Below are 23,131 nucleotides of genomic sequence, written 5' to 3'. Positions count from 1 at the left end.
GTCCAGACACAGCTTGTACACAACTTCGAGGGATAAAATCTAGACCATGGCAGTGCGACTAGCTTATGAAATCATCGTTATAATGAAATATATATTCCAGGTATTTCAATTAGCAAAATTTAGGTAATTTTTTGAAGCATCAATTTCTTAATTCCTCAACTTCGCTAATCTTTAAGCTCTTTCTATCTGCATAACAGAAGGACCACATTCTGTTTACGTTAATAATCACGATACTTTATCGTTGAATAATTGAATAAGTAAATAGCGCTGTTGAGATATTTCCAGCGTTCATCAGCCGCCGTGGACGTCCCCAAAGAAGCGGGAGCACTGTTACGTACCAGTGTGTTTTCTTCATCGACACCCTACCCAATGACACACCAAAACCGGTCGATCTTTTACCGCAGTACGGGCCTGCCCTGGATCGCAAACCTGAGATTAATTAAGTGTTTCCGATAACGATCTGCAAATTATGCAACCGCTCGTGAACTGAGCCGCCCTCGAGTCGCCAACTCGACGCCTTTGCGAATTGTACAAGTTTATGTAGACACCGACGCTTACGCCCCCCACACCGCTTCCGGCATCTTCCCATCCAGGACACTCCGGTATCGCAGCGACAAACAAACCAGTCGATCAATTGCAGCGTTGCGGATGTACGCCTGTCAACGGGCTCAGGACCGGCTCCCAAATGGAGTCATAATTTTTGCCATCGATTGCAAAAGCACGATGGCGACGGAATTAGTTATGCTCTCGCGACTTCGCTGCAGCCCAGTACGGGACGGGTTGCCGTTAGAGGCTAATTTAAGACCCACCCGGCGGTAATCAGTGGTGCTGGTAATTAATGAGCCACAGCACGGCAGCCTCTTGGCCGTTGAAGGGTCTCCAAAGGGACGCGTGGCACCGCGAGGCGCCTCGATTCGATGCTCCCCGAAAGCCGAAGTGTCTCCCGAATGTTTTGCCATTAAGTATTCCAATCCCATTACGGGGCACGAAACGCCACTGGCGAAATTATTCAAATCAGCGCTATATTCGCCGGGGCGGTGTATGTACTTTTTTCTATCAAATCGAATCCCAACACCCATGAGGCTAACCTTTCAGCTTCGGTTATCGTTCTTTCGCGTCGATACACCAACCCGTCGCGCTGTTGCCGCTTCCGTCGACAAGCTCGCACGTGATAAGGTGTCAAAATATCACACTCAACTCTAGCCAAAACTCGCTGAAAGTCCAGTTACGTGACGGTATGGGAGCGCAAACGGCCCCCAAAATCTCCAATATGGCCACCGGGCCCTGTCAGGCCCGTTTGGCGGGCCTTGCGGGCATTAATAATTCATCCACCCATCGAAATAATAGTAAATTATGTAGATGGAGAACGAGCCCGAGTAGTGGTCGTAAAAATAACAGTGAGAAAATAACCAACCACGATACGCAAAAGGTGGCTTCGGGATGGATTTCTGGGCCAGTGCTTCCTCGTTTGCGTTTTTTTTTCTTGCTACCACCAGCCAAGGTGTAAAGGGAACGTGACCGCGACCAGACGGGCCGTGGTGGTGGAGAGGAGCAAAAAGGTGCGAATGTGTTAGGTCGACGAAATAATCACGAAATTAGGATTATGCAAATCGTATCCCGAACACCATTCAGCTTTTCCATCGCTTTCCCGCGTGTGTTTTGGACGGAAAAACGCTCCGAAACGAACGTTCACATTACATCGAAGGATTATTACCACCACCACCACCTTTGGCCGCTGTGCGGTGTGGAAGGAAGTGGCAAAAGAAAACCCACGCACTCACACCACGGACGGAAGGAAAGGTGTCAAATGGAAAAGTGTCATAAAGTGTGCGAGTTACGATCATTGACACTTTCTTTGCGATCCCATTTCTTTGCAGGACCCGGCGCAGAACGGTTCTCGAACACGGACCAACCAAAGAAAAGCCACCCCCGTACCCCCCGTAGTGGGCAAGCTGTCTCCGGATAAATGTGTGCTGGAAATGTATTAATTAAGTATAACTTATAGCCACCGAGCTTAATTGTCTCCATAATTTCCCACCACCACCACCACCATAAGGCTGCGAAGTAAAAAGTGAAGAAAAAAAACACGACGCTAAGCAGCCCGTGCTGGTGGGGTCACCCAATTGGTTGGCTGATGGCCACCAATGGCTTTTCTGTGGGGCCCTTTTTTCCTTTCATTCCACGTGCCATGGCGAGAGCAACACACTCCATCACACACACACTCACTCACACTACTTTGTGCGTGGTGAGGAGTGGGAAAAGTTATGATTATTGGAAAATTATGGAAATAAGATACGTCGAACCACACACACACGCACACACATAATCACACATCACGCTGGTGTTCCAAGTTGCTGCTGAAAAAGTGTTTTTTTTTGTTTCTACTGTGGTTGCCTTCTTCATATGGTTTTCCTCCGGAGAACGCCACGCACACAGCGAAGACGAGGTGTACTTTGGTATGGTGCTAAATGCAAGGTTTGTCATCTCGTCTTTTGCACATTGTTTTTGGACAATTGTTTAACAGTGTTTATAGTGAGATTAGGAAGTAAAAGGGATTATACTTTTTAAGTATTCTTCTGTTCCATTTCACAACACTTTGTGTTATGCTTTGCATGAGAGATTATTAGGAAGAGAGTTTAGAACAAAGATTTTGAGAACTTTATATCAAATTCTATCCCTCTTCTATCCCTTCCATGACCTTATTAAAACAACTCTTCTAACATTAACGTTTCTCTTCTCTTCTCTTCTCTACTCTTTTATTTGTTTCCTTTCCTTGTTAACTTTTTGTCTTTCCGGTTTAGTTGTACTCGTTTGTTCCTGCAGTTTTCTTAATTTCTTCTTTTCGTTGAAGGGTTTTATTTTAGGGCCACTTTAGATTTAGGTTTTTTTTATACCATTGTGCAGCACGCGAGGCAAACAATTTGATTAAATAAATAATAATAAAAAAATACTTAGTTAGGTTATTTTAGGTTATATTGTTTAGCACTGAGCAGACAAATACAAAAAAACAAATCTTCCAATTAGTTCCTACTCAATTGTTAGCCATCTGTGCCACTATTTCTTCAGACCACCTGGATCCCTCCATCTCTCAGCCATAACAAATAGGAACCATAATATATTGTTTTCTGTTATCGAACATCATCACAGCGCCATCGTGAAGCTAGTGGATCGAATTTCTTCCCCAAAAATATCCCAAATTTCCCCAAAAGTGTAGACGGTTTGAAAGCGGTGACCCTTCAGGGCGGGTTTGGTCGTGTAAGATTAACGCAAGCCTTACCAACCCCGCGTCACCGAATGGGTCGTTAGCGCAGCAGGCGCCAGATTGAGTTTTATATGCTACACGGAAAACCAAAAAACACGCTGGTTACATTTTTCCCTCCCCAAATCCGTAACGTAATACGATCGTAGGCACACGACAAACGACCAACCGGGGGTATCGATAGCTCTCGAATTACACTTACCTGACCATTCTTGTCCATCTCGTTGTTGGTGAGCTTGACTTTCTCGAACGAAATGACCTGTTTGCGGAGCGCGTCCGGCCCGACCGGTGTGTCCGGGTGTGCGTACAGCCGGGCGGGCGGTGGTGGGTCTGCTTTGCCGGCCACCAGCCAGGACGAACGGTGGTAGGCGTACCGGTAACGCCGGCTGTCCATTGGAATGATATCGAGCAGAACCACGTACCGATCGGAAGGAGTCGTCTGGCGCAATGGTCCTGAGAATGAAACGCGAACTGTTGGAAACATTCGGCTGAAAAGATAATGTTGAAAAATTGAGCTATGTTGGGCAAATATTCACAAAATCTCAAAACGAGACGTAATAGACGAGATCTCAACCTCTTTAAAAATGTTGCTTATGTTCTACAATATTTAATATCATTTTTCAAATGGGATTACATACATATCTGATGACATGATAATTGCCTAGACCCTTTTTATTATGCTTCAGACAATCTTTAGATGCAACTATCCCATTAGCTTAATGCGGTACGTTTTAAACGCTCTTACAAACCATGTTGCTCATAACTGGATAATATCTCACATCACGAGCACGAGAAGAGAAGCATTGACTGGAGCGAATGTATTCACCACCCAAAACCAGTAATAATCTTTCCCCACTTCTGCCACAAACCTTACCTTTGTTGAATTGAATAAAAGCGATCATTAAAGTGGCATCGTTAGCATAACTAATTACGTTTGCTAATGAAAAAAAGGCCGCTGGGCTGGGCCTTTCAAGTTTGGTTTTGTTTACTATTGCAGCCAATTTAATCGGAAACAATTTCAATTTCCACAAACTGCAGCATGCACACCGAAAGCAAACAAAATGGACCGCGTATTTTGGGAATAACCAGTTGGGAACTCTTGCACTGATGGAGCTATTGTGCAGCAGCGCAATATAACTGGCATTTCGTGCCCTTCACGAAATGTATGGGTGCGTGAAAACGATCCCCAGCATTGTATTGTGCATCACCCCGTTCCGGCTAAAGAGCGTCCATCTTTGACATCTGTCATTAGCACGAATGATCGATCTTGGAAAGGATCGCTCGCAACTGTCTGCTTATGATGGATTCTAAACGATGATGGTACCCTCATCAGTTAGCCGTAATTGTAACACACTTTTGTTGCTGGTTCTAATTTGATGTGAATGATCATCTTCCTCAACCCCGAGCGGTATTGAGGAAAACTTTTTGGTTTATGCTTTAAAATCAATTTAAAATGCATCTTACCTTCGTCATCTTTTCCGCATTTTAGTTATTTATTTTTTTTTTAAATTTAAATTGTTTAAATTATAAAAATTACACAATTTTATTTTGAAGAATTTAGCAATATTTCCGGACGGATCAAGACATATGAAGAAATTAATAAAAAGAATATGAATAAATGGAATTCCATTAAAAGATCTCACAAATTATGTAACTAAGCATAATATAAGCTAAATTGTCACGTAACATGCATCAATTTGAAATAATTCTTGTAGGGATAATACGTAACGAATGAAATGAATAAACTGAAACAGCGAAACGGTATTAGTCATCAAAAGAACAAAAACTAAAAAGCATGAATGGTCTATTGCACACTCGCGAAGGAAATTGAGCTATATCATAATATTTAAGTACAGCCTGATGGTGGTTCCACTCATCACCAGCCACAACAACCAGCCCGATCTAAAGCGCCACCGTAATGAGGCAAAAAAAAAGGTGGGAACAGAAATTAATAACATCTGTCATTACTTTGTATTGCGCTGGCCGTTGCAAACTGATGCAATAGTGCGGGAGAGTGTACACGGTGTCGGAGCAAAACAAAAAAAAAACTCCCATTGCGCCAGCAAAAACATCAACGACTCCCAAAGGTGACCAAAGAGGAATCATTCACTTTTTGCAGCTACCGATGACTTCTGCCGTAGAGGAACCATTTCACCTCGTGCCGGTGGGAAATGGACGACCGAAACAGCACAGGAAGTGCATTCGCGCGCGATTAATGTTGCACAGCTCGATCGGATCGCTCCACATCTCCACTGGTGGCAATGGACAAGAAGGAAAAAAAACCACGACACCAAGCGTTCGAAATTGAAACAGGCTCACTTTCCTTTCCCGTATGGATGAATGTTTTTTTTTCTCTCTGTTCTTCATTTCCTGCCACACTTCACCTGCCTTTTTCTTGAGACACTCGCACACAACGGGCCCCATTAGTCGTTTCATTGAGGAAAAGCATATGAATTAATGGTCACTACCTACCTAATGGAGTGTATGAAATGAGGTGGAAAATTGAAATCCCTTTATTTCGTTCGCCTTTCCCGCTGGCCCAATGCACCTCCACCCCCCCCCCCCCCCCTCCCTCCCCCCCTCTCCACCAATCTCGTTCTCTATTTAGACAGAACTATTTCCATTTTTCATACGCCTTTCTTTACACGGAGTCTGGTCGATTTAACGCCTTTTGGCTCGCTCTATCGAGCCATTCGGTGCGCCTGGTGCCTGGTCGTCGTCGTGCATTGTTAGGTTTCGGGTGCAGTGGAAAAGTGGTCCGGTTTCCCGCCAGCCGTACGACTATACGCCGGCACTGTAATCGATTCCGATTCACCTTTAAGTGAGTTTGTTTGTACGAAAGCTTAGCGTGAAGTTTTACTCGCTTACGGGTGAGTAATTTGTTAATAATTACCAAGCTTGTTTCCACCGGCTGGCTGGGGGCCCAGTGTACCGTCTATAAGCGGCAGATGAATTATGGTTTGCCATTTATTTTCTTTCGTTTTACGTCAAGCGCTACACTGCACGGAACAATTGGATTCTCTTGCGCACAGTTTCCCAAATAGACAATTCTGCTCGCAGCTACTGCTTCGGTAAGCCTGCTGCCAGTAGCGAAAGCTTCCAACGGTGGTCAGGTGTGTTGAGTTGCAAAAATAAAAAGATGGAAGCGATTAAAAATAGTTCAAACACTTGAGGACTTTTCAAACTTATCGATAGCTGAGTAACATTTAAACAAAATACGAAAAAACATCCAGAACAGGATAAAATTCAATGAAAAAAGCTAACGCAGCCCATGGAACCATTCATGAATTATGATGTGCAAAGAAAATTTATTTTGATGGCTTTTTATTTGACTTGTGTGCATCAATTTCGCCCGTAACGCCCACCCATGTGCGGCACCATCCTTTGGACCTCGTTCCCGCAACAGGGCAACCGCAAACGAGCGCAGCAATCAACACAAAGTCACATGCGATGCGAGAATAAACGCCATTCGGTCTGGATGGGTCACCCAGATCCATGCGGATTCCTGTTCACTGCCAGGGCCCTTAGCCTTGCTGTGGTTGCTGGAGTGGCTCAAAAGAACTCCTTGCCCGGTGCCGATGCGTTACCTTCTGTGTCAAAGCGTTTATAGTTTGCCACTCGGATGTTTACCTTTTCGCTAGTTTGTTCTCTTATCATTCTTTAATGCGTTCGGTCCTTTACACGTCCACTGAATGCACCATTTATTTTTGCACACACACACTCACCACCATTACCCGGTTTGATTGATGCCTCCAGATTAATCACGAACAGTGAAACGCATAAACAGATACTTTTGCCATTTGTTTGTGATGTTTTTATGTGTTGATGCAAGTATAAATCGTACACAGCCGCAGTGTGCGATTTCTGTTTGCTCTTCTCTTTCCCTGTATTTTTTCGCGTTTCCAGCCCATCTCTGTATGGGTATGTTCTGTTTTTTTTTCTCCACACCAATATTTGCTGAAAATCGTTCACATTTTCCCGAATGCAGCTTGCGGTTCGTGTACGGAATAACCAGCAAACCATCAAGCCACATTTTCCACACAGCGTGCGATGTGTGCGCGGCAGACCTCATGTTCGACGTCAGTTCCGCAGGTTCGCTGCAGTGTTGCAAAACATTTGCAGGCGCGAAAAATGATTGATGAGCGTTTGATACTGCCCTGCGGTAGAGAATCATCGGGCAAAGCATCATTTATTGGTTCTGCCGGGTGGTTGCTTTCGGGTGCTGCCCTTTTCTTGTTGTTGTTCGATTCGCTTGCGTTTCCATAACAATGTCTACACTCTGCTTTCCTCCCCCTGCTCAATGTCTAATGGGTAACGCCCGGTTTACAGAAGTAATCTAACCAAATGCCACTTGACAGTACAATGTGTTCGAATATCCTTGTGCAAACATGACAATTAAACATTTTTCTGCAAGCAAGATTTAAATTTTTGATTAGCACCACCATGAGCAACCCGTCAACAAGCTAAGAAAACGACCATCCTTAGCCATTTTCATGTAATCAACAATATCAGCGATGTTGTATCAGCTGTTACTGTTTCCAAAGCCCGATCGGACCAGCCACAAGTTGATTAAATTAATGCGATAATTTATGGCGCACATTGACCAGCTCGCTCACTGTTAACAAAAGGACCGCCTTTAAAATGAACTGTGCTGAGCTAATAAATTACAATGTCTCATAGAGCTAACCAAACTTCTCGGACTTTGTCGCCACTCATTTACGTTCAGGTTTATTTTTAGTAACGTGAATTTTAAGCGCCAGCTCTGAAGCAAACAATTTTTGGCTTAATTTATTTTAAAATATTCTTAAAAGAGATTCAATTATTTAAAAAACTGTAGATATTGAGTATGAAATTCTTATATAGATTTCAGTTAATTTTTGTTAATAAATATTTGTAAATATATTTGTAAAATAAATAAGTTAATAAAAATTTTCCATTTCAATTTGAAGGAAACTTCGAATATTTAAACCTAATCAAATCATTAAAAATAACAATTTTGTAGCAGTTCGATGCTAAACTATACTTTAGTTGTTTGAACTTGTCTACCATTCAAGCTCCATTAAATAAATGAACTATTTATTACAGTTGGTTTTTGAAAACAATTCCGCTAGCAAATGTCACTTCACAAGCAATCTTCTACAGCTAATCGAAACACAAAACAGAACATTCACACTGACCGATAAACGTAAAATTCATTCATTTGTTAATGAAACAGGTGTGTGCGCTCCGGTCCGCTTCTGCCCAAAAGAACCGCGCTGGGTCCTCGCATCGACGAAGGTTCCCGGAAAGGAAAAGCTCAACGCGCACCCAAACGCAATGCAAACAACAATGCGACCTGCTGCGCTGAAAGCGAAAATGAATTATGTTAAGGTCATGTCGGACAAGCAGTTTTTCAGCTGATTTTACGATCGTAGCCGGGCGGGTGTGTATATATATTTTTCTTTTACGATCCGTATTATGCTAATTAAGCTTAAAGCCCAGCCCGGTACGCCAAGAATGGATGTGGTAAAGGTGTCCGGCGTTCATAACTTTCTGCGGCTACTCGATGGTTCAACATAGTTCCTGTTTACTGGTCTTGTTTCCGGATCCATGTGAGAAATTCATCCAGCTTGGATCGGTTTTCCTCAGTGCGGCGAAACTGCCTGCCACTAAACTTGCGAGCAGGGTTCGTTGCACAGGAGCCGTGGAATGAATTGAAACATTTGGTATGCGTAAAAATGTGTAAATCATTCCCCGGCAGCACTTAAATCGCCCTTTTTTTAAGCCCTCGCGATTGGCCGGTCCGATAGGTTCCGCCTTTCCCGTGTGCGAACTGTCGTAAAGCTTTGGCCATGATCATCATGTGAACCAAATACACGGCGCTTAATTCATTGCATTCATATAAACTCTTAAGATATTCCTGATGAAACGTTGCCCTGGAATGAGGTGAAAAGTATGGCAAGAACCATTGATTAAAGCAAAATGACGAGAATATTGTTTCTGTTTTTAAATCCTTCATAACCGACCAGATCCTTCACGATGATCGTTGCGATCAGCAAGCACAGTAACGTTAATAATTAGCACCCTATTTTCAAGTCACCACTCACTGATGTAATTCGTTTTTTTATCTTTGGGCAAACGTAAAAAGTTTCTCGGGGGGTTGCTTATCAATTCCGAAGCATCATCACCGAAATTAGCAATCGTTGAAATTATGTAAATAAATATTGAAATAACGTAGCAAAAGTGCCTTCGGAACAATGACGCTAAAAAACGAAATATACTAAACCAATCACCTCCCTCAGCGTTATGTTTTATGCTGACATAAATTCAGCTGCACATGTTAGAGAACCTCGGGAACGTCTCACCGATAGGGTTGATGACTGTGAGTTAGCACTTTTTACACGCCATTACGACTGGTGTTACATTTTATTCATAGCCGTACCTTCCCTATCGTTTCTTGCAAGAGTTATCAAGTGCGAGGCAAAGAGCAAAGCTATTGTAGTAACGTAGAACAATAATGAAATATAACAATGCACCAAATGGTTAGTTCATCAGTTCTAAAACAATAAAAGAATCATAAGGCAAGGAACCATAATGACTCGTGCAAAACAAGCAACAAATGGAACAGTTTTTAAAACGAAAAGCTAAGCCAACCAACCACGAAGGCTTAAGAAACGAAATTCAATTTCACAACGAATGCGTCCATACCACATTCCAATTTCACCTGGAAGGAAACTTTTCTGGAAAACTTATTCCACCACCGATCCCACCGATGTACAGCGTTCCAAAGTTCGCTTTGTGTTTTTGCACTTCGTCCCCCGATGAGTGGCCACTTGATGGGTTTAGTTTTAATGAAAATGATACAACAATATTATTTTTTCCCGATCCGTTTGTTTGGTGAATACGTGCGGCACATTTGTAGGCCATAGTTTGTTTTGCCAACTCATCATGCCGATTATGTCCAACTTTATGCTGATGGATAATGCGGAGAAGCAAAGAAAAAAACGAGCTCCACTACCCGGGTTGTGAGAAAAACGAATCATATTCAACGTACTGTAAAGATCTCTATCTGCCAGTGGCACGTTTTCGAGTGCCGGCCGAAACATTTCCATTGCTTTCCGGTGAAAATGGTAAGACGAATGCTTTTCATCGCGTTGGAAATTAAAACAAAATTCCCGAACCGTCACTAGCCGCGACCGTTCACAGCGGTGGCTCGAGCGGAAAGCGATGACAAAACGAATCTTTTGCTATCAAAACAATATTTAAATTATTTGGCATTCCATGCAATCTATATTGAAGGCAAAAATGCATGTTTTGAACTTTTAAAATGCCTCAAATTCCCATAAACTTAAATGAGTGCTTACATAATTTACTTATTTATTACAAATTTTGATACCAAAATTAATTACAGTCCGAAGCACAGGCATACAAGCAAATACTTTCCGAAAATTTATCTAATATGAAACCGAACCGTGTTATTACATTTATATGTTTTATTTTTATTAAAAAATATTTTAAAACATGAATTGCATACTCAGTAAAGTAATTTAAAACAATTGAGGAAATACAAAGTTCAAAACAAAAGAAGGATGATATTTCATATTCCTTTTTTAGTTTTCAAAACAAACAAATTTGATATTCAAGTAGTCAAGTAGATAGAAGAGTTAAATTCAAGTCATTAACTTGATATATTAAGTACGAAAAACCTGGCGAAAATTGGATTTCGAAAATAAGGAAAACCAGTTTGCAAAAGTTCGTTTGATGAAATTGATATTAGCAAGAGAAATTCTTGTGCTCTTAATCCCCGAAAACATGAAAGACAATATATTACGATGGTGTTCACTATATTGTTCCTCTAGATCACCAAAACAATTAGTAGTTGATGGTCTTATAGTTATGGTGAATTATCCAAACTAATTGTCCAGATTATAAAAAAACTCAGGATTACAAGGAACATTTAAATAAAATCATAATTTTGGGACTTTGTATTATATAAAATTATCAGTTATTTACTTTAAACGCATATTCGAAACGTAGTATGAAATGTACTAAAAACTAATTAAATTCGAAACTGTATGGTTTAAAAACTTTATTGTATTTACTTATTTTGATGAACATATTTATGTACGAAAATAAATGGCAAACTCAACTTTTTTCAACATGAATCATAAATCTTGATTTTACAAAAAACGACTATATCCGATCCGATTCAATTAACATAACATTTACATTCGCAGCCGTTCATCAGACAAACGCTTCGCTGTAACCGGAAACCAATCCTCCAAATTAACCTCCGCGTCGCACCGTACGACCGATGCGGCGCGATCCCATCCAGCGCCACCGAAACATCGTTTAACAATTCATCAAATTCATCACCACGATGCGACTGATTTGATTTCAATAAAGATTCGAATCGAATAAGGCAAAAATAAAACCCGAGCTTCCCGAACTCCCCTGAGGTGGGACAATGAACACAACGCCCATCTTTCTCTCGCGCACGACCGTAATCTATGAGATCTCACAATGCACACACACATTCCGATCACCGGTGGAGTGGAAAACGATATGCTGCTGGTGACGGGGAAAACAATCGCAATTAATTAAGGGCTGATCAAAAAAACGCACACTGGGCTGAGGTGGGGACAAAAAAAAACACACACACACGCTGTACACGCTTCGGGATGGGCGATAAATCTCACGGTTCATCGCCCGACCAGTAACCAAACGGTCGCACACGAATCACATTTTACTGCGCTGATGAGGATGATGAAAATGGTGGCAAATAAAGCGCCGAATGGACACGAGATCTTTTTATCGAAACTGGTCAACAATGCGACGAATTAGATAAAAGCATTTGTGCTCGGACAGCATCCGGAATTGGATGATCCGCTAGATTGTTGGCAACTGTGGGACAGGCTTTTCCAATGGTTTTAAGCTACGCACCCTATTCCGCAATGCACACCAGCGGACTACTGGTGTATGAATGTTTCATTACATTTTAATTGGTGGCACACTAAAAAAAAGCTGATCGTGTGATACAAGATCACGGTTCACCTGCTTGCAGATGATCAGCTACAGCGAAAAAGGAAAGATTCTGGATGTGTAACTCACAAATGAAAAAAAAAACCTGGAAAAACGAGATACATATGGTTCCCTCTTTATACCAGCATCAGGATTTCCTGCAGCCCGTCCTCGCTTGCGCTCATCAACTGACGCGTCACGCGTTACGGTGGTGACCGTTTTGACAGTTTGACGTAGGCAATGAACCCCGAAAAAAACACAATGCCCGATCATCCATGGAGGGTGCAAATGTTTTGATTGACAGATTAGCGCGCTGGTAGCCGGAACAGCGGTGATACCGGCAATTGCCGCTGTCATGTCGGGTGTTCCCCGATGCCATCACGAGGACCACTTGCGGCCAACCACCAGAGTCTTCCGGTTTCGGTGCGAGATTGAAAACGGCAAAAATGCTCACCCAGAATAACACAAAAAAACACTCCCAAAACACAACCACAATTTCTTCCCTGGTCCGGGTTTCGCTCTGGTAGGGTGCCATTTTTCTCACCTTTCTAGGATTTCATGCACTTCACTGCACACTGTCATCCGCGCTGGGATGCGCGCACCATTGCCGTACGGCATTCAACAATGCCCGACGAATGCCAATTTCGCATGCCAATCGTGTCTTCCTCACCGTGCCATGCTCTATCGTTCGGCATCGATTGAACGATTGTTTGACATTTGGCTTAATCAATTTAATTTGCGACCCGCAAAATCGTACAACCCAAATCACCCGTGCACCGGTAGGTGTTCAATCAATTTTTTCGTTACCGTGACTAGCAGTTCGAACGGGGCGGGAAATATTTGCCCAAATAAAAAAGCCACACATCGGTGGGAAGTTTGCAGCCTGACGTGGCCACTGTGGTTTGTGGTGTTCCCCAAAAACGGCTAGTCAGATGTTTTGGTTCCTTTTGTTTGAACACGGAACGTGCATTTTATGACACAAATTGGGCACAGCTTGATGAACGAAAAATTGCACAATATTTGCGTGCAGTGGCTATCGATTCCTGTTCCATGTTATGTCTATCATGTTGGGTGTCGTTGGGCGTCAAGGCTCCAAAGGTGGATACTTTCCGTGCATATGACTTGTTTCGAGGTAGAAGTAATTTTCTCGACTTACCAAAAAGAATACAAAAATTCAGATAAACTTCGTTATCAGTTAAGCAGATAGCACATCATATCGTTCAATTTAAGGCAAAATGTCGCTTACAGCTATGCAGCTGTCTCTTTTCCAGCAATCAAATAACAGCCAGAATGAACATAAAATACGAGGCACTTTAAAATAATACACCAAACACTGGTAATCATTTAACGAACAACTCAAACACTCCCACCTCGGAACGAATCCGACACACACCGAAAAAATAACCTTCATGCCGTCCGTGAAATGTTCTGAAACTGTCATTCCAAGGATCATTAATTTCGGAAATTATGATTACCTAAGGTGGGTCAGCTTGACGCGACGCCCGATTCGCCACGCTTCAATGGCGCTAGGTGGAAAATGAATTCATTGTCGCTGTATTTCGTCGCCCAATGGCCCAGCAGATACATTAACCAATACTCCTACCCGAACTACCGTACCCGTGGCGAGCTGTATTGATTGAGCGGTAACTTGTGAAACGTAACCGAAAGTAAATGAAGTACAAAATACGGTTCCAAGTGCTGTAATAAAAATATAACACCGGGTCTCTGCCGGGCCCAGTACAGGCCGGGCGGGCGGACTGCAAGAACAATGGGAACGGGATGACGAGAACATAAACGAAAATTATGAAACAACCCTTTTTGCTGCCATGACGCTAATGATCGATTTGCATGTTACAATCGATCGGAAAGGTTCAGCGCCGTTTTTCGATGAGTATTGGATTTTTTCTACCCCTCCATCTATAGAGCGGGCTTTTTTCGTGATGGGTGGTGTATGCGTTCCCAGTAATGGCGATGGTCAACCCGGCACGGAGGAACCGGATACGCCTCAAACAGGACGCGGAAAGGTGCTTCCTTTTGCATGTGCGCTTGTCGCACACGACAATGAGGTGCTTATGTGTGAAAAGTAGATTGTATTGAGTTGTTATGTGCGGATTGTAGTGACGCACACGATGATGATGGACAATTTTTTTTTACGTAAGAAATGTTACTATTAGTGCAATAATAAAAAAGTGTATTTTTACATTCCTAACCATGTCTCTAAAATTTATAAAATGACTTCACTGTAGCACTCTAAAAATAGCATAAAATAAGTATAACTATATTTGATCTAATGACGTAATAACTCCAATATCCGTACTGATTTTGCATAATCAAATTGGACAAAGAAAAATAAATACGTGCAGTGCAAAGCGCCAATCAGTGTGATTTGCTTGAGAATCCCAAATTTCTCTATAGCAATTCGCAAACAATGAAAAAAAGACGCAACTATATTTTTAATTTAACAATTTTGCACATATTGCTTAAAATAATAATTGCAAATGGACTTGAAATTGTTTGAAGTATTACAGTTTTAAAAATAGAAAACTTTCATTTATTAACAAAGATTGTTATAACAATTCATTGCATTAACAATTGCAATAGATGTCAGAGAAAAATAACGTAATAGATTTCTGATATTTGGTATTCGTAAACGGCTTAAATAAACGATTAGATTAATATCCAATGGAATATTTTAGAGCTGTTCTAAATTACGAAAAATGCGCAATGACTGATTTAAAATCGTGCGACAAAAACCTAAAAAAATGATGGAATATTACGAAAGGCAAAATCTGCCTAAAACAGTATAAATTTGTATTGGTCTTTATTCCTAATATACACAAGTTGATTCTTTATCAAAAGTGCAAACAAATATTTCAATACAAATATTCAGTGCAACAGAGCGTCACCCATATTTGGGTATGCCCCTGAAAACATTTCACATCACGCATACTTGGATGAAGTGATTCAGTGTGTGTGTACACAGGTCCTCTAGACCAAATTAAATGAAAATGGCATTAATATGATTTTCGTTTATTATTTAATTTAAATATACTATACTATACTATACTATAATATACTATTTTATACGTTAAAAAAGAATGCTTCGATTCTGTTCAGTTCTTTTGTACCTCGTGTGTGTATATTTAATTTGAACAAGTGTGTTGCTAGAACATTATTCAAACCTTGTACTAACATGGAATCGATTTAAGAAGCTCCGATAAAATGGCTTCTTCTTTCCACGAATCTAGTTTAGTTGCACTAAAACGAATGCTTCGCTCATTATAGATTGAACGAAAAAAGTAATACCTTTTCGGAAGAACAAAAACATCTAACCCCATTAGACACAGGGTGCTGCTGGCCAACACTAGTCCACAACCTCCCATAACCGACCACCAACCACGGGAGTAACCGAACCAAAGTGTTGACCGGATCGTTAAAACCATCATCGAATGTTTGCCCGCACCGAACTGCAACGGCTCCAAAATATGCCCAATTAGTAGCTACGCACCCTCGCCCGGTCCAGCACACAGCAGGAGTCCGCAAAACCCCACGAACGAGTTTCGGGCGTTCGCGGTTTTGTGATTATTATTTTATTTTTTCTCAAACTTCACAACTGTGGCGCGTTACTCCATGATCACGTCATCGATGGGGCACGAAACGTACGCGTACAAATGTACACCTTGGCCACCAGAACGGGCACAGATTCATGCAGTCAAACACACACGCGCTTTTCAGCGGACGCCAAACCAAAACAGCAGCGAGGCGAAAAAATTAGCAGCAGTCAGCCACGGGTAAACAAAAAACCCCTTCCATCCCAACACCACGTCCGAGCGCCATAATCGTATTATTTATGATCGGTCGAAACATAAATCGTGCCTTACCGCCGTGAACACGTTTCGCCACCGCTCGTCGCGCGACTGCCATCGCCATCCATTGCCAGCATGTGTTTCTCGGTTGAAGCTTTGCTTTACGCCCGCACAGCATCCTTCAATTTGTTGCTACCTCGCATACGATAAGGCAAAGGGCGCGATCGCGATCATTTATTTATTTATTTGCTCACCCATACGCACCAACACGCAGCAAACAACAAACTCCAATCTTTTATCACCTCTGCTCCCTTCGGTATTGGGAATGAACGAGCGCAAAAATGTGCATAATGTGACACCCCAGCATAAATATCATCACTTTAAACTGGTGTAAAATGGTAAGATTTACGACGGTTAGCCTCGCACCGTTTGGGTCGAAGCCGCTCAGCCAAACGTTACTTCAATATCCTATTCCGCAGACCGCAGCCAGTCTGGAGAAGTAAAATTGCTTGAAAACATATTTACGAGACTTTAAACTCTTCCTGGGTGTAGTGGAAGAAAAATCGTAATCATTATAACTTTTCACCTAAAATACTTTAGAACAATGTTAGCGCCACCGATCGTAAGACTTCAACGCCCGTAAGGATACAGAATCAGGGCGACACAGCAGTAACGACCATGCAGTCGGTTGGTCCCCGACCCGGTTGCTGGTGTGTTGTTTGTGAAAGCTAAGCCGTGCCGGCGTTAGGTGGTATGGCGTCCGAGCGGTACAATTAACTGGCACCGAATAAATTTTACACCCCGAAAAACATGACCATTTGCTGTCGGACATTCAATTTTCCTCGCTTCCTTGACGTTGTGCGACCGGGCACGAACAGGGTGCTCATGCAAGGACCAAGTAAACCGATGGCCCCCGTATGGGATGACGGAAGAAAGCGAACTAAAATAAAGTCCCCCTAGAGGCATTGTGGTTGGAATTATAAATAATTTTAAGCTTATTTTTAAACCCAGTTGTGGTACATTTAACAAATAATTTGTTAAAACTATTTTACAATTTTTTGCATATTGTTCTTCTAAGTTTACAAATGTTATTACATTATTTATTTATTTGTTTTAATTTTCTTTTGAGCTTCGTGTTGAATCACACTCAAAACATAATCGTTTCAGCGAGCAAGTGTAATATTCTTGCACGGGTAATGCATGTTCATACGATAGCAATCTGCATAGGCTAGCAATTCTGTGTGGCCCAAGGATGTCCCTTTGTACACACACGTTCAGTTTGCGTTCCCTGGAGCGGTTCTTCGCTGTACACACTGGCGCGTCTCGTGAGCCAATCTGAAAGGTGTGTTAAATATGAAACAAATGCGCGCCCGATATCACATGCCGATAGGACGGCAAATTACCGAACTACCCGTAACAGAGACCCATGTCCGATAAACGCACGGTGGAACATGTGAGCTTGGACACCGATGGAAGGTGAGAATGAACGAGGTTAGAAACGCGTTTAACCGGGGGATAAGTCTTACAAAGTCGCATCGTCGTCGAAAGAGGGACCCGATGTCGATTATCGAAGCGGAAGCCCTGTTCGCCCGGAACCGGTTCCTCATGCTGCGGCTCATGTACGCACAGAAGCATGTAACGACCATGTTGCCTATCGGTTGCGCGATAAGATAAGATACTGTTCGAAGGTGTGGAACCGTTAGCTTCATTTATGTTTCCATACAGCGAAGATGGAGAAATGCCATGGAAAAAAAGCCTCTTCCTAGCTCGGCTAGCGGTGGCTATCGGATTAATTCATCGAGAATGCAAAAGAGGTGTTGAGAGGGTCTAAACTTCTGACGCGCGAAGGTTGATCCCACTTATCGCGCAAGATTTGCATAGTACTATTGATGGTGACTCGAACGATCCTGGTCACTGTGGGTGGTCATATCCGTTCGCCCAGAGGCTATACAAGAGGCTATATATTCTAGTTCTTCTGCAGAGTTTACAAGCAGCGATCGAGCTCTCGACCGCTATTGAGCGGGGAAAAGATGCAACATCTTCTGCCAGAACCAACCGCTTGCGGCTAGTGCTCCAGAACGAAACAAATTCGATCTTGTTCGCACACCGAAGAGCTGCAAAGAAGGTCACACGTTGTTTAGGAAAATTTATTACCATGTGTAGGTGGTGCCGTAACTGACTCCGATTCCGGCTCGAGCTGCTTCACTTGCCGAGGAAGAAAACTCATTTTTCTTCGGCACAAAACGGCACGGAGGTCAGTAGTGTCAGGTTTATACTTGACCACCAGCAGCACATTCAAAACGGCATTCCTTAATCTTCCGGCTACTCTTGTTACGGCATTCTTACCATAGCCGATCGTCATGGGAAGTTGCGTTGAAGGCGGACCGGAAAAGAGCTGAAGGTTCCAGTTTTTGGGCTTTGAGTCGCCTTCGGTTGCCCGCAGTTTTGTCTGGGAAAATACAATACAGCTTGTCGGGTTTAGTCGTGGTCACTTTAAATTATCAACGGTACCGCCGTGGCTATAGTTAGCCAACAAACGAACAAGATGATGAAAACTAGACGAAAGCGGGTCGCTTTCGCGATAGAAAATATTGCGTTAGATTCAGCAGCATCGAGTCGAGTATCTGAATTCTTATTTAAATTCACAACAGATATAAGATTGAAGGGTAATTTCCGGAGTCATTGATCTTCATTCAAATTATTCAAAAATCATTTTTTCATTTCTGCAAACTCTTTTGCTATTTGCAATATAAATAAAAAGAGTAAACAATTCTATCTGAAATTAGTTACACAATTCTTAAAGTACAATGTTATTTGTTTAATAATTGATTAATTTATTTTTTCCATATGAACTATAAAAGCAATGGGCTGTATACCGGATTAATTAACAGTTAGTGTTGTTAGTGTTTAAATAATCATAAAAATCAATTTTAAAAATCTAAATTTTAAAATCTTAAATTGCTCTTTGGTGTAGTTCAAATCATTTTTTTCCATCATATTTTTTTATTCAAAAATCATATTTTCAATTCTGCAAACTCTTTTGCTATTTGCAATATAAATAAAAAGTGTAAACAATTCTATCTGAAATTAGTTACACAATTCTTAAAGTACAATGTTATTTGTTTTATAATTGATTAATATATTCTCTTTCTTTCCATATGAACTATTGAAGCAATGCACCGTATATCGGGTTAATTAACAGTATTTAATTATTAACAAAAAAAAAAATAAAATTTTAAATTTTAAAATCTCAAATTGTTCTTTGGTGCAGTTTTAAAGTAATGTCTCTGCCAATGATTTATGGCAAAATAATGGCTAATATTATAAAATAATAAAATATGATCATTAGATCATTTCAACTTTGTATCTACATTGTTGCAACGGTAAGTAAAATGGTTCGTGTTTATTAGTAAATTACACACCAGTGTTTAAATTTTACAACAGCTGCCTCATTATTATAAAGCTCCAGCAGTAACATAAAACAGAATGTTTTTTTATGTGGTCAATTTAAGCATCGATCAAGAGCAGATCGATTGTACCGCACAGTTCCAAGTTTATTTCCTGTTTAACATTTATCATAACAAAACTGATTCTTATCAACCTTACATCCGAGTAAGCCATGCACAAATGCCATTAAGGAAACATTCAAGACCACGTTATCATTTTCGCTACCGATCGATTCGAGCCGGAAATTGGCTGATTAACACATCGGATAACATTTGATCGATCGGCGGCACATTTCTCATCTCCGTGTAATGATACGGACTACAAAAAAATGATCATTGCGGTTATCGCTACACCCGGCCACCGATGATCCATTGATCGATTTGCCATCTTGCTGGTTAATCTCGCGCCGTTACTGCAGTCTGCGACACGATCAAACAAACGACCATTCGGACGATAACAATTTGATCAATCGCTTAACTCGGGTTAAAACCGACGCAACAAATGCAAAAGTCGATCGAATGGCAGGTGATTGCGTGTCCTTCGAAAATGTTTGGCTCCGTTACATCTACTTCTAAACCCAACCTACAGCCACCTATTGCTCCTCTTTTTCGTTCAAAGAAACACCCGGCGCCTTCGGATCCGGATGCGTTACGGAGTCTTGTTTTATTTGCTCCGGGAAGCATTCAAATGCTTCAATTATTTATAGCTAACAGGGCACAGCCCGACCGGCCGGGTGGGAATGAGACACACTGGAGTGCAAATATTTACAGCCGATCCTTTTTTCTTGGCACCGATCCACAACAACAAAAAGCAGCGTGTAATAACTTCTGTCTTTCGATCTGCTGGCAGTCAACCGCAAGGCTTGCGCGAGTGCGGAACGTTCCATCTTCCATTGCACCTTTTTTTTTTTGGTCTCCATACTCACACACATCATGCCCGGGAAGTGTAAAATGCCCTCCAAAATGGCAATCGCAGCAATCGCAGCGGGATGAACGGCACTGCGAGACTGCACTGCGACCGCGTGAAGAAGCTGTTGCCACCGGAAGATAAATCAAACTAAATGACTGTTTATTTATTTAATGTACTGAAAGCCATTTTTGCGGTGCACATCACCGGTTGCGAGGTGAAGCCGGGGGATAAAACCCGAATGCTCAATCGACCGTTGGTCCGAATGGGAAACCGAAAACCACCTCAGACAGGGGGCACCGTAACGATCTGGTGACTGTACCCTTCCGATCCTCATTGCTTCCAAAGATGCTCTGCATTTCTTCATACCTTTCACGCTAGCCTGCCTTACCCTTCGAACGACTGCCAGCCGCGTAGTCCTTCCCACAGCCTCTGCTGTTTCCGACGACGGCGACGACCCCACTGCGGTAGGATATAAATTGTTTATGTGGTGTAATTTTGCGGTCCATTCATGATCGGAAATTTATCTTATGAAATCATAATCACGCCGGGTTATGTGGTACGTTCCTTTTTTTCTGCCTTCCCTCTTTCTTCCCTCTTTCATCTTGTGTCCCTGTGTCACCCTACGAAGAGCCAGCCACGATCGTTACGTTCGGTTGCAAAAGGGAAAAGGATGGCGAAAAATGTGTCACATCTTGTGCGATCGTACAAGCCCGCCTCCGGGCAGCCGGGTGGCTTCCATCGGGTTGGTGGTAATTTTCGCTCGCCAAACGATGAGGCGTTACGTGTGACTGTAGGTTGGCCGTCTAAAAATAAGGGTCTTAATTAGAAACTAGATGGCAATTTGCGCAAGAGCGTTGCACACGGCCGGTGATCATTTTCCAGCGCTCGATGCTCTTCGTCATTTGCGCAGACACTCGCACGGACGCAACCGTTAAGTACGCATTCCCTTCAGCGAAAAACCCTTGCCGAAAACCGGATTCACCGGAGACGCGACGTGGAGTCTCCATGACGTTTAACGATTTTTTGGATCAAATTTCCATTTTGCTGAATGTGGCCCCCACCGAATGGCCGGAAAGCAGCACAACACTCGGGTCAAAGTGGGTCGAATGCAATCAAATGAAGGTGTTTATTTCGTGACGGCGTTTAACGCCTAACGAAAGCAATCCGACCCGGTGTTGCGAGCATCTTCCTTTGTAGGCTCCCATCGAACAGGCACGAACAGACACAAACACTGCGCTTACACCGATCGTACGCGTCGATGAAATTAAGGAAATTAAACTAATAAAATTAACAGGAAACAACGAGTAAACCTGTCATCGAACTGATTATCGTCTCGGATGCCCGACCGGAGAAGGCAACGGAGCAACTGGACACCCTGGCCAAATGAAGTGTGGCACAAAGCAACAGCATCCAACACACATCTTCTCGTAAAGTACGGCGCAGTCCCAGATTCTTTCGGAGGCACATTTGCTCAACTCAAACCCAGCATCTTTTGCCATAGGAAATAAACAACAAACAAAAACAAAGAGAATCGAGAGAAGGATTGGTAGAAAAAGACGAAAAAAACCCTCCGACAGCAAACACTTTATCGCTTCTGATCATCAAAAAGCCAAACGTGATGGTAAGGAATGTACACCACGCCACCACGAGAGCGGCAGAAGCAGCCCGGTAAAGGTATGGATGGAGATGGAATTCTTTTATTATCTTGTTTTGTCACTTTCGAACGACACCCCGACTCCGATGATAATCTTCGGGAGGTTTGTTTTTTTTTTATTTTTAATTTGTAATTTGATACATAAATTTAATTTTAATTACATGCTGATCGACGGAACGGACGATTTCGATCGAAGCTTATCGGTTTCGGTTGGTTCCTACTGATTTGATTTTCCTTCACGGCGGGTTACTGGAAAGCATCAACGAGCTGAGAGGTGAACGATGTTTGGAGAATAGTTCACCGAATGACGAGATTTCTTTACTCTCGCTGCGTTCCACGTGAACAATCAAACAATTTATTTTATTCGTATATATTCAATTCAAAGTAGGTCATATTGTTGATTACTCCTCACAATTTATTAGAGAGTTATTGTCCTCACAAGTAATGAGATGCAATTTAATGTCAATCTGTTTACTCCAAAAGAACCAAATGATTAGCAAACTAAAGCTTGTAAATTGTTTAATGTCAGCTAAACTCATCTTCTTTGCAGTACAGAATTCCATTCTATTCATTAAGAACATTACGTTGGGAACTACCTCAAAACCATTATAAAAGCAAATGAATCAATAAATCCCCGTTCAATCTGCCAGAGGATCATGTTGGTTATGCTAGCAATGATCGTTCGGACAGCTTGTAAAATCATCTTCTGCGTGGTACCAATCATTTCTCCTTTTAAATAGCACAATGAGTCATGAGTAGGATTGTAATGAGACACATAAGGTCTGCTAAACGAATCGTACAAAAGCATAACGGGGTGGATTAAACCGAACCAAAAACCAATAAAATCCAACGTGTTAAACTCATAAAATGGGCACTGCACACCGACAGTGCTCTAAAAATCAGCGCTCCGTGTGCTAAGCTGCTCGAGTGGCCACTGCGCCCAATGCGCCAAACCGGATGGACACATCCGCCAGGGCGTCCGGCGAGAGTGAGATGGGAAAAGAAAACGAAATAAAGCAGCAGAACATTCGTGCGCGAATCTAAAAACTGGGCAAC

At 42.1% G+C, this 23,131-nt stretch overlaps 1 protein-coding gene across 1 annotated transcript in view; it reads right to left on the bottom strand.

Moving 5' to 3' along the window:
- Positions 1-23,131, bottom strand: part of LOC128302399 (T-box protein H15-like) — a 45,777-nt gene that overhangs the window by 10,444 nt on the left and 12,202 nt on the right. Inside the window, exon 4 of the mRNA XM_053039218.1 lies at positions 3,462-3,747. Within this exon, the coding sequence (XP_052895178.1) occupies positions 3,462-3,747 (286 nt within the window). The remainder of the gene's footprint in view (positions 1-3,461; positions 3,748-23,131) is intronic.

The sequence above is a fragment of the Anopheles moucheti genome, chromosome 3, assembly GCF_943734755.1.
Source record: "Anopheles moucheti chromosome 3, idAnoMoucSN_F20_07, whole genome shotgun sequence".
NCBI lineage: Eukaryota > Metazoa > Arthropoda > Insecta > Diptera > Culicidae > Anopheles > Anopheles moucheti.
Note: the sequence above shows the minus strand (reverse complement) of the source record. Positions and strands in the feature narration are given on the sequence as shown.